The following is a 17,434-nucleotide window of genomic DNA, read 5'->3' on the forward strand; positions in this document are numbered from 1 at the left end:
TTACAAAACCGCTGCTTTGCTCTCTTACTTGGCAGTTTTGATCGAATGCCACAGAATAAAATTCAAAACGTCACGATATGTAAACGCTGATAGCATTCCTCCGCAGAATGAATGGTGACCAAAGAGATCTGTGAGAATCGGACATACAATGGAAATTTGCAATTGCCAAATGGCTTGCTCTTTGGCATTGCCTGTCGGTTCCTCCAGTTTTTTCTCTGTTCTTTGGCTTGTGCGCTTTTTTTCCTCCCTCTTTCATCGTCGCGGTAATGGTATTCGTCTTGGTAACTCACCTGAAATGATTGTGCACGTTGTAAGAATCAGCAGACTGTGCATCGCGGGACGACACCGTGGCATTCTCGCTGCGGGATTCGCTTTCTAAAGCCACAACTGAACAGCCAGCATGCCCCAGATGCGAGCCCGCATCGCCTAGGAACGCTGTCAGGTTTGATGGACAGTGCGCGACCAGAACCCAGAACCGTTTCTACTCTTACTGAGGGACGCTCTCGCGAGTTTTAATCGCGCAACCCTTCTTCCCAAATGCTCGGAATCGGTTGTTGTAGTCTCTCTCTCTTGCGTAATAGGGCTGAGGCACGTAGCCAGGAATTTTTCTCGGTAGGAACCTAAGGTAATTTTCGAGCTGACGGAGGGGGCTGACCTGGGGTTAAGCGGCTCGCCCCCCCCCCCCCCCCCCCCCCTTGGATGCGTGCCTTATAAGGCTGGGTACCTTAGCGCACATCCCATAATTTATTCCGTGATATATTAGTTACCACAAAAGGAAGGAGTGAACTTCGTTTCTCTCTCTCACTCTCTGTGTTGTGTTGTGTGTTATTGTGTTATACGTATAAGCAAGGTTGTAATCCTGCCGTCGGCGCGGGAAATGCGGCGCGAAGTTTTGGGCCAAGTACAATACCGTGTCGTGCCTCGGACAGCGAGCGACCGAAGCGGACGCCTTCTCCCGACCATCATCATCAGTAGCGGAGGCATTTAAAATCATGCATACATCTTTCGGCTGCGGTATATACTGCTGCGGTATATACGGTATATACGGTTATATACTAATACTCCATTCGTGTTGCAAAGAGAAAGAAATGCAAGGTGAGGATGAATGCGACATTTTATTAAGTACTATACAACATCACCGGGTGATATCAAGCGCAAGTGTAATTATATAGGCTACTACTGACGTTTCCGTGTAGTGGAAACCATGATTGACCAGCTTCAAAATGCAACTTCGTTTGCGCGAAGTCAGATGGCCCATGTAGTGGGCATATGTTTATTTTGGTTCGAGCGTAAAGCTGCATTAAATATGTGATACTATGCGCAACTATATATAGATTATAATTACATTAGATACAGCTAACCAAGACTCTTCTCTGTGTCGTTATCACAGGTATCGCGTTTTCAAGTAGAGAAAGCAACGCTGGTGCAGTATTGTCACGCTGCACAGGTGCGTGCGTGCTCCGCTTGGCAGCACGCATCGCCACCGGATTTGTTGCGCACAATGACAAATACCGACTCCGGAAGCTCTTCAGGCTGCGTGCGGTTAAAAAAAGCTATATTTGTTGACCTACTGGGCACGCAGAGAGTCGCCGTTTCTTTATGAAAGCAGACTGCGTGCCGTTGTGCTAAGAGATCTAGTACTGCGGGATTGCTTATGTGTTCACCGCGGTGTGGGGCCAGAAACTCTCATTTGGCTACCAGTTTGGCTTAGAGTTAGTCCCAGACTGATCAGAAGGCTTGTTCGTACAGCTCCTTTGGGGCAGATTGTGTTGCGAGCACTCTATGGGTCTAAAAGCTGTTGTGCAACTCTCTGGCTAAAAGTGGCGAACGTTTCAAGGTACTGTGATTTCTACACAGTTTGCTTCACGTCCTAAGATTATGTCCGCCTCTTTAGTCACGCGTGCAGGTATTGCTGACGAAGTGGTGAGTTGGAGCGTGCACCAACATCAGTGTAATGCCCAGCTAAAACCCTAACCGCACGAAACTCTGAACATATGCGTATTGCTTAGCTTTGCGATTAAGTGAACCAGCACGAAAAGCGCAGCACCTCGTCGCCCCTTTCTTCCCCGCCCAAAATGTTGAGCGCGTAGTCGGGAGCCCCGTTTTGCTGCCGACTGCGCGCTCCACCGTGACCCCTCTCCGTCTCTGTCGGCAGCCGGCCGCGCAGGGCACGACTTAGCGCTTGCGGAACTCATTGAGCGAGGTGAGCTTGCTGCCGAGGTCCTTCATGGCCTCGTTGATGGCCATCGCCCCGTCGGTCTCCACCAGCTGGATGATGCGACCCTTGTTGGCGTTGACTGCCCAGTTGAGGATGCTGCGTAGCGCCCAGTTGAACAGGACGGACGCGCCCGTCGCCCGGGTAATTCGTATGTCACTCAGCTGAACCACCTGCGAAGCGACGCGCATTCCTCGTCAGACACTCGAAAACGTGCCGCTCAAGGCACACAACGCGGAGCGCACGGCGGTCGCACGTGCTAGTGAAAGGGTTCTTACACTGGCCATTCGAGTGGCCGTTATTTCACAAATGACGTCAGAATCGCAGAAATACAGTGTTAATTAAAGTAAGCCAACAGTCGCCGAAACCAAAGAAAGCATAGGGGAATGAGTTTCATTTGTGGCGTCAATCAGTGGGAAAATAATAACGTATTTTTCTACTTTCTAATCAATTATCTTTCAGCCATAAAAAAATACGCTATTATTTTCCCGTTGATTAACGCCACAAATTAAAAAATTAAGTTAGTTTGCTTTAAAATATCGCAATGGCAGGGCTTCGGAAGCAGCGTAGAAGCGCGACCAAGCACACGAAGCCATTCTCTTATTAATTATGAGGACCCATGTAAATGCCTTTGGTTTCTCAGGTCGTTTAGGCTCAAAGTATGACCATTTCCAGTGTGGATCCGCCTTGCTTTGGGCGTTGCTTGTCCCAAACAAGCAATGCGAGTAAAGGATCCTGCGACCCGTGCTATCACAGACTGGGGCTATGCAAAACATGCTCGTGAGGTCCAACCAATCAAACGAGTCATTCGTTCCTGTCAAAGCAGTCGTGCTTCTAAGCACGAACGGTTCGCTGCACGACCTCAACTGCAGCCCAGAAAAGCTAAAAAAAAAAGGAAAGCTTTCCTAGGCTAGTTGAAGCCGTGCAACGAATTTCTCGTGCTTGGAGGCATTTGTCTCGTCTTTTCCCGGTACCACCGCTTGTTTGCATAGAGCAGCTCTTATGGTAGCCTAGACGCGCGCCTTCTATCACCAGCACTGGCTGGGCGATACCACTGTGTAGGTTCTTTCATCCTGAACGTTCCGTCGACAGTGCATAAACCTGGATAAATGCAGTGTTGGACACGTCGTGTATCGTGATTTGAGTGCGGAGTTTTACTTCCGACATAAAGCGTGATTAATTCCGGGCGTGAAAGCTAACTATTCATTGCTATTATTGTCGTTTAGGCGTTTGTTTGTTCTTTCGCTTGTCTGGCGGCGCTTCCAGGGGTTTCTGCTGGACGCCGCAGCTCACCTTGAGTTTTCGAAGCGAGGGCGTGCCGCTGTTGTCGACGTTCATGTCCATGGAAATGCGCACGTCGTTCACTTTGGCGGCCAGCTTGCCCCTGAACGGGATGAGGAGCCAGGTCCTCTTCCAGTCGGACTCCAGCGCCAGGTCGCGCGCGCCCAGATGCACGAGCACGTCGAACGAGGAGTCGCCGAAGCGGAAGGTGCAGTTGTCGCTGCGGTACACTGAGTTGACTCCGTACAGCAGCGCGTTGGAGAGCACAAAACCATTGTACTGCAGCATGCCCAAGGACGCCGGCGATATCTTTGCCTGGATGGTCTCGCTCGTCTGCACTTCCTCGAGGATCTGGTCAACGAAGTCATTGGCGTCGTTGATGTCCTCCTCGCTGTCATCTTGGGCCGGCTTAGTGCTCTGCGCGGGCGTCGTCACATCGCCGGCCGCCGATGTGGACAGCGATGGTGCCGGCTGGTCCCCGGCTAAGTTCGGAGTTGTTGGCCCTTCTGGATATAGAGAGAGGGCAAGGCAGCCTAATGATATCACGGCAAAGTCGGGCGCTCCGAGAAGCATGTCTGTACCAGGAGCACAGTGGTGAGTATGATTTAGCGGTCTGTGAATAACATTGCGAAAGGCGTATATCGAAAGGGTGTGAACATTCAAGAATGTTGTTTGCGGACAATGTCAGGAGAGAGAGAGGTAATTCTTTTCTGTTTTTTTTTTTTTAATAAAGACGCTCAGTGGATAACGTAGGAAAAGTTAGCAAACAATGCGGATGGGGATCGAAAGGTGAAGAAGCTTAGGAGGGAATGGGTTAATGATAGGGTGAAGTGGAAGGGGCCATCAGAGACAGTGACCTCGTTTAAAAATGGGGAAAAGCTTCAAAGAAGACGACGAAGACCAGTCCGACGCTCCAGAGTACCCACTTGGCCACTCCCCCGTAGTGGGTATGTGCCATTTTATTTGAGGCCAACCAACCAAGTGGCCATGCTGAGCCATCAGTGCAGAAGCAGTGCTTGATGCGCATAAAGTTACTCCCGTACTAGAATAAAGTGCAGTTCAGAGACGGCGTGCCATTAAGAACGGCATACACCTTGCAGTCGCGGGGCCTTGCTCTACCAAGTGGGAGCTGACCGTTCATGTACCCATTCGCAATGGTCTTCGATAGTCACAACTGCTCGCGCGAGCGGTGGCCTAGTGGTTTGAGCATCCGCCTCGCATGTGGGTAGGGCGGGGTTCGATCCCCAGTGCCGTCGGGTACCCACCGGTGGTACAGTGGGTACAGGCTTTCCCCTGGCCTGGTGCTCGGCTTATCTGGGGTGAAATTCTTGGGAAATGGGTCTTTGACTTCACCTTGTTGTGTAAAGAAAAATTCCTTGTCCCATAGCGCTGTTCGGCCAAATCTGCCCTTGCGCCATAAAAAATTATCATCCCAGCTTCTCTTCAAAGCAGCGTTTCACTTCCCTTGATCCAGACCGTGCAGCGTCGAATTTTCGACGACCTCGCAGCCTCGACAGGTTGTGGCGGCAGTATGGCGGCTGAGCTTTGACGGTCGCGAAATTTCATGTCATAAATGCAGAAATTGCACGCCTAATGCGTGGTCAGGAGTGTCATGGCAAGGTCTTTTAGAGGTGTAAGGAAAAGAAAGCACCACTGTGCGGACAGGTGAGGGTGTGTTTGCTCTGGAGTTACCAAAATTCCTCCAGTACAGAGCCGATCACACTTGTCTAGAGCGCTCTAGCGGTGTGCTAGGGAGCAAATGAAGTTAAATCTTATCGCAGCTGCTTTGCTGGGGGTGAGGTGCTGGTGCCTGTGTGGTGCACGTGTCTATTAGGCTTCTCCCCAGCGCAAGTATTATCAGTGAAAGTCAATGCCTACTTTAGAATTTCGCTTTATTGCCACCGGACAGCACCGCTCGAGCGCTCTAGAAAGGTGTGATCGACTCTGTACTTTATGAACATAATAAAGCTACACATTGGCACGCTTCTAGCTCATTTGTAAAAAAAAAATGGAATGCACTAGGCAGCACAGAAATTGTCCACGTGAAAGACGAGAGCATTGAATTACCTTGGCAGAGAACACCGGCTACAAGCCAGCTCAGGAGTATCGCTCGCAGAATCATGGTTATCTGGAAACTGAAAAAAAAAAAAGAAAGAAGAGGAAGGGGGATGAGAAGGCATCGTTTTTAGCTTCTGACTTAAGGAATCATTTTGAGGTGTTAGCACAGCGTGAAGTTTGGTTGGTTGGTTCATTACGTACAAAATTAGCGCCAAAAAACGGGACGAAAAGATGCAGGCAGCACGAGCGCTGCTAACAACTGAACGTTTATTGCGAGAGACGCTATAAATAGGGGGGCTCAAAGCACAAAAACAGAACGGCGAAGATAGTGGACACGAAACGCCAAAAACAATTGAAAGTGCGTCATAATGTTTGCCTAGCTATTAAAGTATGCAATCTCCGTTGCTAACAGGGTGAAAGAGAGGAATTACATACCTTGATAGATAGGCAATCATTATGACGTACTTTCTGTTGTTTTTTTGTTTCGTGTCCACTCTTCTCTGTTGTGTTTTTATGATTTGAAGGCTATCTATTTATTGCATCGTTGGCAATAAACCTTCAGTCGAGCGCTCGTACCGTCGGCGTCTTTTCGTCCCGTTTTTCCGCGCTAATTTTGTACGACATTTCAAGTGGGTTTATCCAAAATTCGCTGGCCTGGGAGTATGTTTCGTCAGCATTCTACATCCAACCGATTCGCAGTACTGTCACGTGGTAGTGACGACAGGCAGCGGCAGTGGCGTGACCCACAGACGACGGGCAGGCTAGCTTATGACTCAAACGAATAACTCTTTATGACGTGAACTTGTCGCCACAAATATGAAACTCGGCGATAACAACAAGCACACTGGGAGGTCATCGGAGGCAGGCTTCCCGTTGCTGTCGTCCGAGTAAGTTCAAAGATAGCTTTAAAGATAGCATAACTATCGTGATAAGGCGCCTGAAACACCGACAACAATCCCGAACGCTGTGGAGGTTCTCACCCGTGATCATGATCGCTCCAGGTCGCGTTTCGCGTAGCGAGCAAAGCGATAAAGGCGATTGCCGGTGGCAATGAACTATATGAGCATGAAAAACGAGCATAGCTTTGCGGCAATATGTGTAAATGTGTTGCGCGCTTGCTGTGATGGAATTTGTTGGCGCGGTACAGCACTGGAGAAAAGTTTGCGGGATGTAGTTACGCCGAGAAAAAAATTATTTTTTTTTTATTTGATGCCTCAAAGGCCCCTGGTATGGGGCATTACATGAGGGAGGGACCTGGTTTGTCGCGGTCATGGACCATGAGGGACCTGGTTTGTCGCGGTCAGACAAACCAGGTCAGCGAAAACCATTTGAGCTTGAAGGGACATTCTTGCTCCATCCGCTGAAATAAATACAAACTGACTGGCGAGCCAGGGAACGCGGGAATATTTTTTTTTTCTCCGCGAATCGGCATCAACTACCCGGAGTCCTTTAATGTGCACTGAAAGCTCCGTACCCGGATGTTTTCGCATTTGGCATCCATTGGAATGCAGTCACTGCGGCCGCTGTATGGAACCCGCGAAGTCGTGCTCAGCAGCCAAATGCCACAGCCGCTGAGCGGCCGTCGCAAGCCGGAATGAATGATGGTTTTCGCGATGCTTCCTAAATTTAAGGGTTTCTTGGCGCATGCGCATTGACATTTTTTTTTTTTTCTGTTGTGATCACGCGAACGGGAAAATATTGTAGCGGATACAATATTTATTGTTTTGGTTTGGTTTAGTGGGGTTTAACGTCCCAAAGCAACTCAGGCTATGAGGGGCGCCGTAGCGAAGGGCTCCGGAAATTTCGACCACCTGGGGTTCTTTAACGTGCACTGACATCGCACAGCACACGGGCCTCTAGAATTTCGCCTTCATCGAAATTCAGCCGCCGCGGCTTGGATCGAACCCGCGTCTTTCGGTTCAGCAGCCGAGCGCCGTAACCACTGAGCCACCGCGGCGGGCAATATTTATTGTATCCGCTACAATATTACGGGAAAATATTGTAGCGGATATTCAGCGTTCTCAAGATGCCGTTTAACATTTCTAAACGTTGTAATAGCGGCGCATTAAAGAAGATATTGAAAGGCTAATTCAAGAGTGGCCTCGTCGGATACTGTAATTTCGGTGCCTACATTAATTGTGACATACTTTGGTTGATTTCCTACAGTAATGGCACGTGGCGGCTGCTGATTGCGAGAGCAGTTAAAACCTGAGCTCCCGCTTCGTTACGGAGACACAGCGTAAGCTTCGTTACGGAGACACAGCGTAAGCGGTGCACCATTCACCTGCATGTTCGCCAATATCTCTTCATTGCGCGCGCCTCTGAACTCCGTTTAACGTATGCATTTCACGCAGTAAGGTTGCAAATGAAAGCTTTGAAGTGCAGAAAACATTTGGCGGCAAGGGGACAGAGAAATGAAAGAATAAATGAATGTGAGGCTGTTTTAAACGTTTTTTTTTTCTTTTTTTTTTTCGCAAAAGGTAGACCCGTTCACTCTAATACGTGAGCTCTGTCTGCCGAGGATGATTCAGGGTCTCGCGTTCCCGACATGGTTGAAACTATCAATACACATCCGTTTTTTGTTAAGTGTGCAATATAAATGCGTTTCGTAAAGGTCGAAAATCCAAAATGACATTCCTGAATCGTCGTCGTCATTATTGTCAGTCGTATTCAGTCCACTGCAGGAGAAAGGCCTCTTAAAATGACCTTCAATTTACTTCTGTCTTGCGCCAGCCGTAGCCACGCTATAAAGAACGCGCGCTGCCTAGGTGGCACGGCAGCTGTTCCATTCGGCGACTAAAAACTGCTGCCGTCAGCCGCTTGGGCCGCTACAAACGCGAGAGAACTATCGGGGACAAAAGTGGTATGCTCCCCACGCGGCGGGAGCCGGAGAAACGGAAAACTGCGTTGCAACGCCATCTACACGCGGCATCTGGGATCGAGACAGCGAATGCGTGACCTTTATTATCAGCAGGCATGTCGCTTGGCTTGTTTCAATGTTTCGTGCGTGCTTTAGCTCGCCAAAAAATGCCGCAGTTTTCCGTTGCTCCGGCTCCCGAGTGTACCACTTTTGTCCCCGATAGTACATTCTGAACGATTAGGGGCCCGAGTCTGGCTGATAGCAATAAATGATAGCATTCATTGCCTATAGCTTCTCTCGGCGTAGCCCAGATAGCTGACGCGCGGCATGTGTGGCTGCGACAGAGCGCTGACGCTCATGAAAATAAGCGCGCTAAGGTGGCGTAGAAAAGCAGTATACGAGTGCACCATAAACTGCTTGCTACTGTCGCTAGGATGCATGTTACGGCGCTGCAATCGACACGGCAAACTTCAGCGCAGGTTTCCTATACCGGAAAATTTCTCAAGTTTGTTAGTTCATAAGACTGTCGTGTGCCGTTATGTTTTACTTCTATTGATATTCACTCTGACCCTCTAAGTTAGCAGCGGTTGTCACTTATCTGCGCATTACATGTCGCGCCCATGTCCATTTTTTTCTTTCTGATCTCAGCTGAAATATCAAGTGGCGCTGTTCTAGAACCCGCGCTGCTCTCTCTCTCTCTTAATGTTATATGGTTTGGTTGGTTTGGTTGGTTTGGTTGGTTTGGTTGGTTTGGTTGGTTTGGTTGGTTTGGTTGGTTTGGTTGGTTTGGTTTGGTTTGGTTGGTTGGTTTGGTTTGGTTGGTTGGTTTGGTTTGGTTTGGTTGGTTGGTTTGGTTGGTTTGGTTGGTTTGGTTTGGTTTGGTTGGTTGGTTGGTTTGGTTGGTTTGGTTTGGTTGGTTGGTTTGGTTGGTTTGGTTTGGTTTGGTTGGTTGGTTTGGTTGGTTTGGTTTGGTTTATGGGGTTTAACGTCCCAAAGCGACTAAGGCACTGAGAGACGCCGTAGTGGAGGGCTCCGGAAATTTCGACCACCTGGGGTTCTTTAACGTGCACTGACATCGCACAGTACACGGGCCTCTAGAATTCCTCCTCCAAAGAAATTCTAGCCGCCGCGGCCGGGATCGAACCCGCGTCTTTTGGGTCAGCAGCCGAGCACCATAGCCACTGAGCCACCGCGGCGGCCCCAATGTTATATACCTGCAACATTCCTTTTCGTTGCTCGCTGACTTATAGCCTATTTGTTAGCATCCAGGTTTTGGCTTCGTAGGTGAGTACTAGCAAGATACAGCGAATATGCATTTTCCCATTCGTGGATATGTGTGACTTGCTCCTCATAATTCGGCAGTGAGGGCCAAGTGCCCTGCATCCCATTCTCATTCACCTGCTGATTTCCCTCTCATGATCTAGGTCTGCCGTGGCACCTTGGCCTGTAGACAGGTGCGCATATCGCAGATCGTTATTCCTGTGCCGGACCGTTCAGAATTACTTTCATTTTATTCATATTCATTTTTACGCCTACCAATGCACCTGCGTGAACAGGTACTCAATAAATCGCAGTAATCCATCCGTCAGTTGCTCATATCAGGGTAACATCGTCGACAAATCTGATGTCACTGAGGCGCTCTCTGTCAGCTACTACGTCTCTTACTGTTCCCAGTTTAACGCTCTGAACACTTCTTGTTGATACACAGTGTATAACCACTGAATGACTCTTTTCCGGCCTGACGTTTTCGATTGGCACTTTCACGCACCGCTTATGGCGTGCTAAGATATATTCTAAAAAATGTGCGTATGTGAGTCATTTCTTGGCAGACTCATTTTCCTGCGTTTTTCAATCAGATCCTTTGTTTTCTGCGAGTTTTCTGTTGTCCTATTTGGCTGTCTGACTCCCTCTTTCTGTTGCTCATTACGCTGAGCCCTTTCGTCAGGTTAGCGTTCACTGCTTGTACAGGCGCGGCCATAAGTAAACGGAGCACGCTATTGCGTTCGAAGTGCAATCGCGCTTTCTCCATTGGTAATGAAGAAGCGTTGTTTGTCTACAAGAAAGCCCACCAACCTTCACTACCAGCATGCGCGCACCACTGCTGGAAATTTCAATTAGGTGACGCGTGAAAAATATTCGAAGGCAGTTGCGTGCTCTGTTTACTTTTGTCCGCGCCTGTACATACTGCCGTCTTCTCCGGCTAATGCGAAATATTTGTTTTCGAGTAAGACCGTGAACTGCCCCGCATTCCCTCTTACCGCTGACTCGTATATGTGGTTTTTCTTGACAACTTTCAGCCTCTCTTTTTTCAGATCTAGGCTAATTTTAGACGTCGCGGACCATTCTGTGACCACTACACTTTATCTTGCAAAAAAACCCTCATCTTGCACGCTGCTGGTATCCGTGCACGGTATGTAGTCTATTAAATTTCATTTTTGGTCTCTCCATTCGGGCTTCTTCATGCCCGCTTTATGTTCATGAGTTTACGAAAGAATGCGCTCAATATTCTCAAGTCTCCTGCTTTCTACAAATTCTGCCAACAGTTCTCCTCGACCATTCCCGGAGCTGCGCGAAATATAGTTTCGAATTGCCTTTTCACCTGTCAACTTCTCACTTCAGGGCTGAAGTCGTCCAGTAAAATAGTGCACTAAACGCTTTTACTTTGTCCTCTGCTGTCTCCATGTCATCGCAGAAACTTTCGGCTATTTCGTCTTCGCGATTTGGTGTTGGTGAGTGCGCTGTGAGCCTGTGCTTTTTTCAGTTTGTCTCTCTTGTTGAGCTTTATTGCTCTGGCTGCTACCATTTCGTTAATGCAGAATTCGTTTACGCTTCCCGCTACTTGTTTGTGCGTCAAGAATCCTACTCCGTGTTCTTTTTTGTCAGGCGGTCCTCTCTGCTGTCCATCTAAATTCCAAGCAGCACAACTAGGATAGATACGCCCGATATGGTTCTAGCGTGAGCGTGCAGGGCCTTGACTAGCATAGCCTGGCGTTGCCTCGGGGTTGTTCGCAGCACCCTAGGCCTGTTTTTGTCAAGAAGCCACACTGGATCGCAGAGGCCTGAGCATCTCATCAGCATGGAAGAGCTACTCATGAACAGTAATTTTGTAATTACGGCGCTAATTCTGCCCTGTCAAAGTACATCTGCGGCGCATGCTATGCGTCAATGAATCTCGTGCAATCGTTCTTCTTTCACCGCTTCTGGAGAGAGCATACGCAGCTATTTCTCGATAATTATTCGAGGGCATTAGACGCAGTGAAAAGGGTGAAATTCTTTATATTTATTCCGAACAGAAAATTAGTATTACCTGAGAATTACAGGCAGTTAGAAATAGTATATAGAAAGCGGCTGCGGATTTGTTTTGTAATAGGAAATGCTTGAGAATGGGCTGGTTTGGACTTAATTTTTATGAGAGCTGCGCTCGTTAGAATGACAGGAACACACTTAGCGAAGGCAAACAGGAACAGGAGCGCTTAACCGTTCGTGTCTGTGTTCGTTGAAAGCAACGCAGTTCTCGTAAAATTGTAATAGAAGTGGGGCGCTGTGAATGTTTTAGTATCTGCGTTATGCCTGTTTCATTTATTTGATATTTCAAGGAGGGAACTGGAGAACTAAAGAAATGAACTAGTCTCGCGACAACGTCGCCCATATGTTGCTTGCCGCGTGGCGTCAGCGTTCAAGCGCCATGCGAGCGACCGCGGACAACAATAAAGCGTGTTCTGCGTCACAACAATAGATAGATCGCGCAGACGCGTGAGTTCCGCTGTTCGTGGGAAGAAAAGGTGGTCAGGCGACTGACTGGGCGGCCTTGCACCGTGGGAAAGCGGAGCGCGAAAAACGAGAAGAGTCAGGTTTACGTAAGTACACAACACATGAACACATAATACATAATAATAAGCGCATGAATACAAGCTGCGAAAACAAGAAGCGGATGACGCATGCTCATTTGGTACACAGAAAGCATAAGCGACTTGGCGCGCATCGCGCGTTGTTACGTGCTCACGCGTTATACAGCCCGTTCTAATGACGCCATATTCAGCTCGAGACATGAGAAGTTTGCTCACGTTTGCTTATTTTTTTCTTAGCTTAGTTTGCGCACTATAGACACGCGATCGTCGCCGTATACTGCTTCAAGGCAGCTTTCGCTGAACGCGTATTTAGGGAAAACGGCAAAATGCCACAGTTCTACTTGACGGTGCGAGTGCAGTCCACGACGCGACAAGCGCCGCAACGTATCGCGTACGGTGGAGCCGTTCTGCCTGACCGGACTAATGAGCAACGCTCGTCGCCGCAAGGTCGGGCGCCCGCAGCGGCGGAGCAGCGCGCACGTCTGTTCTTGAAGCCCGTTTCCGCGCGAGCGCCCCCGCCTTGCACATATCCTGCCGGCTTTTGTGCGGACGGGCAGTAAATGCGACACGCTGCTTACGTATGCACGAGACGCGTCGGTTAGGCGTTTAGCTCCGGAAGCTCCTCATAAAGCCATGCCTGGTGCGGTCTCCGAGCGGTTGGCTGCCTTTTTATGTCGATCACACCACATAGCGACTTGCCGATCGAGTCGTTACGTACCCGAGAGCGACACTTCTAAGCGATGAAAATCATCTAACCCGACATGCTTAGGGATCCGGAGAGAAGTCTGCTGAAAAAGCATCGAAAGGATTTCGGTTTAGTACGTTGTCAGTCTACTTCCAGATGGCAGGGTTCAGATCCTCCAGGCCACCTTCATAGCGCTTCATGCTCTTTGAGACACTTTTCTTTTTATATATATATATTTTTTTTTCTCGCAAGAAAAGCGCTTGTAATGCGGGTGATTGCACTCCCCGCGCTGTCACCGCGACCCGTAATATCATCAGTGGCGTGATTGTTTGAGCGATGAGCACGTTTCGGGTAGCATTCATTGTGACAGAGGTCGTCTGATTGGCTGGACTTGGTCATGTTTGCGTAGCTAGCGGTGTGGCCCATTGGCTAGGCCAGCATAGCCAAAGTGGCTTGGCCAAAATGTCATAAAGTTAAAGTTGCGTCACACGCAATTGTTTAGGCAAGCGCCTACGGTGTCGCCACGAGGTCTTTATTTCTGCGTTTTATAAAATATGACAGGTTTGGCGCTAAATAGCTCAACAGTAGCATGTATACGTACAACTAGTCTTTAACATGCAAGCGTTATCGAAACTGGTGTTCGTGCTCCTCCGATTGCGCATGCTGTGACATTAGCACGCGCACTGCTTTGTATTTTCTCGCCGTTATTTGCTATTGGCTTTGTCCAGCATACGCCTGCACACCTTTCTTGGTGTATTTGAAGAACGTTTGCCACTTCGCAATAACACCTGTGTTCGCCGCTATTTCGGTACAGTGAGACCAGTGCATGCGTTGTTTGCTCCCTCAGCGCAACCACTTTCCATTATAATTTTGACTTCGTACCTCGAGTGGCGAACTTTAGTTTCAGAAAAATTAACTATAAAGCGTGTACAGGTGCACCAAAAGTAAAACGGAGCACGCGAGCGGTGGCCAAACTGGAAAAAACTGCATGCCAGCGCGCTCTGTCAGCAGATGTGCAGCGCAGAGCTAATGGGCGTCGGCACATCCGGCTGACCCATCTCGATGATCTGATGCCCGCCTTATCGCCGGCACCATCGAAGCCACGCCGCTACCATCACTGCTCACCAGAAGCGCTTGCAGAGCTTCAAGCAAGGGCTTATACTGTTTTCCCGCGTCGTGCAGGAAAGCTGGCCTTCGGCTGCGTGCGGTTTCTTCTTCGTCAGTAATGGCACCATTCTCAGCCTGCGTGACCGCCGTGGTTTGCCCTTCACTTGGCGGCGAGTTTGTTGAGCTATGGAGTATAAAAGCTAGTGCATGGGTTTGGCAAGTGCGGCCAAAAATTTGCTTGGTTCAAAGGAACAAATGAAAAAAAAAAGAATTGTATGCATGTATTTGCTGTGTTGTCTTTATAATATAAATATATGCTCAAAATATAACCGATCGAGAATCATTCAAGCAGAGACATTATTTTCTATGAAAATTTGTTTAACTTTGTTTTCTCCACTGTAAGAAAGCTTGAAACGGGAGTTTACCCGGAAGAAATGAAGAAAGCAAGAGTGACAGTTCTGTTTCAAGGTGGAGATAAAGATATAGTGTCCAATTATAGACCAATATCTGTGATTCCAGTCTTTTCAAAGGGCTTGGAAAAAGTAATCTTTTCCCGTCTAGTGAACTTTTTTACTATAAAACAAATCCTGTCTGAGGCTCAATTTGGCTTCCGAAAAGGCAAGTCAACAGAATTAGCACTGTTATCACTGAAGGAATGTGTCCTGCAAAACATTGAAGCGGGTATTCTCACTGTCGGACTCTTCATTGATTTTAGTAAGGCTTTCGATTCCATAAACCATGAAATTTTAACACATAAACTTTCTCAAAACGGAGTCCGTGGAACACCTTTAGACCTGATCAAATCATACCTACAAAATCGAAAACAGTCCGTCTATATCGACAAGCATCAGTCTTCTTTTCTGGCGGTACAAAATGGTGTGCCTCAAGGCAGCATTCTGGGCCCGTTGCTTTTTAACATCTATATAAATGACATTGTGCACATTCATGATAAAGCGAAATTTATCATATACGCCGATGATAGCAGTATACTTATATCTGGTCACGACATAAACAAGTTAATAGAAGAGTGCAATGTAATCCTTACGAAACTAGAAAACTGGTCCTCTTCTAATTGCCTCCAAATAAACCCTACAAAGACTAAAATAATAATTTTCCGTGCAAGGAACAAGCCATTCGAACTACAACGCGCTCCTAAATACGCAGGTCAAGAAATTAAAATTGTTGACAACCACAAAATCCTTGGAGTTACTTTCTCGTCGCATCTCAGCTGGGATCAGCATGTGGAAAATATTTGTAAAAAGCTCTCTTCAGTAGCAGGTGTTCTATCACGATGTCGATGGCTTCTTCCCACTCACGTGAAAATTCAAATTTATCATGCTCTTTTCGGTTCCGTTTTGAATTACTGTAACTCTGTTTGGGCAACTACCACAAAAACAAATGTGATAAAAATACAGGTTCTGCAGAAGAAAATGATCCGCTACATTGCAAACCTTCCTTATCTCTCTCCATCACGAAGTGCCTTTATTAATTATAAAATAATTCGTTTTGAACATATGTATGTTTTTCGCATTTTGAGGTTTTTTTACCATTCTTCTCGTGCTTATAGAGATTTCCTCATACATACTGCCCATTTAAGGACCGCTTCGAATCGAACCCACACCCGAAACACCGATCCCTGGTATATTCCATATTTTCGAAATAATTTTAAACTTCAAACGCTTGAACACAATTTACCGACCACTCTAAATAAGTACAAAGTTTTGACTGGTGTTAAACAAAGTGAGTTAAAAATGTATTTTGTTAATATATAGCCAGGTTGCATTTTATGTGCCTCTGTTTGTCTGCAGGTGCCATGTATGCACAATGAGTTTGTTTATTTTTTTTTTTTGGGGGGGGGGGGGGTTTGGGGTCCTTTCTTTGTTTTCATGCGTCTGTAAACTGCCATTGTTTTTCATTGTATTGAATCAATATGTCACTTGCTTCGTTGTGTTTGTTTGTTCTAACCTATATATCTTTGTAAACCTTTTTTTTTGCGTTCTGTCGTGTACTGCCATTTGAGGTGCTTGGGCCCCGTCAAGCTGCTTTTTAGCAGCTTTTAGCCCTTGCATCTCTCTAGGATGTAACTTACATTCTCGAAAAATAAAGCGAAATGAACGAAATGAATAATTTGTGTTGACGCAAGCGGTATTCAATTACCTTGTTTGCTATGCCGTTGATCATCAATTTGTATCACAAAGACAATCGAGCCAATATATGCATGTAATTCTTTTTTTCATGCGTTCCCTTGAGGCAGACAAAGTTTTGACCGCACTTGTGAAACCGATGCAGAACAGTTTATGCTCCATAGCGCAACAGACTCGCTGCGAAGTGAAGTGCGAACCACGGCGGTCACGCTGATTGAAAACGGTGCCATTGCTGATGAAACACTGAAAGCGCTCTTGGCGAGCAGTGATGGTAACGGCGCGGCTTGGCTCGACCCGACGATAAGGCGAGCATCAGATCATCGAGATGGGTCAGCGGGATGTGCCGACGCCCTTTCGCTCTGTGCTGCACATCTGCTGATAGAACGCGCTGGCGTGCAGCTTTGGCCAGTTTGGCCACCACTCACGTGCTCCGTTTTGCTTTTGGTGCACCTGTACATGTCCTGCTGTTGGGTACGATGCGAGGCTATGCACAAATAACGCGGTAAGTCAACGGCGCCCGATTACATCCAGCCGCCAACCCCTCTGGGAGCCTGCATACTCTGACATTAGGACAAAAGCGGATGTTCGTGGATAATTTCGGATCTTATTTCTAATTCTAAGTTAACATTTGAAAGAAGAGGTCCGATCACTGCCACGTGGAATTCTATAGAGATGCAACTACTCTGAATGCCTGAGCCTCAAGCAAGATTCTGGCCTTTGAAGTCAATGGTACTGCTCGATTTCATAATGGCTCTGAAAGTTTATTCCTAGACATTGCCATTATTGCCCATCACCCTCGTTTTACACTGCCCAACAGGTCGAAATGCAACGCCGTTCTTCACCGTATTGATTGTCTTTTTGCTTCGCAGCACCGCGAGCGATTAAAAAAAAAACATTTCTTAATGCATTATTTCGCATGTTCGATTTCATACAAGGGACGCAGCAGTTCTAGTATAGTACAGAGGTTAACATCTTCAGAAATCCGCGGATCGAAATTCGTTATAGCGGAGGACAGGCTTTGGCGGATAAATGACTTGGGAGCCGGAAACCTAGCTTGTGAGATTGCATGCGTATCAGTGAACACAGAGAGCCTCTACTGTTGCGAGGACGTTTCTGATCGTTGTTTGCTATCGTTTCTTAGCGTTACTTGGCATTCTGTAACGAGAGGCGAACAAATTAAATCCGCTTGCAATGTAACGAATGAATGTGCGTTTTTTTTTTTTTAACCATCTGGTT

At 47.5% G+C, this 17,434-nt stretch overlaps 1 protein-coding gene across 1 annotated transcript in view; it reads right to left on the bottom strand.

The window, feature by feature from the left end:
- Positions 1-1,096: 1,096 nt before the first annotated feature.
- The window catches only part of LOC149350476 (uncharacterized), a 34,735-nt gene continuing 18,397 nt past the window's right edge, over positions 1,097-17,434 (bottom strand). Inside the window, exons 2-4 of the mRNA XM_089579505.1 lie at positions 5,564-5,631; positions 3,509-4,002; positions 1,097-2,388 (exon numbers count right to left, since the gene is read on the bottom strand). Coding sequence (XP_089435631.1) covers positions 2,176-2,388; positions 3,509-4,002; positions 5,564-5,618 — 762 coding nt within the window. The 5' untranslated portion in view covers positions 5,619-5,631 and the 3' untranslated portion in view covers positions 1,097-2,175. The remainder of the gene's footprint in view (positions 2,389-3,508; positions 4,003-5,563; positions 5,632-17,434) is intronic.

Source organism: Amblyomma mixtum, chromosome 3 (assembly GCF_055824585.1).
Source record: "Amblyomma mixtum isolate Tamu chromosome 3, ASM5582458v1, whole genome shotgun sequence".
Classification (NCBI taxonomy): domain Eukaryota; kingdom Metazoa; phylum Arthropoda; class Arachnida; order Ixodida; family Ixodidae; genus Amblyomma; species Amblyomma mixtum.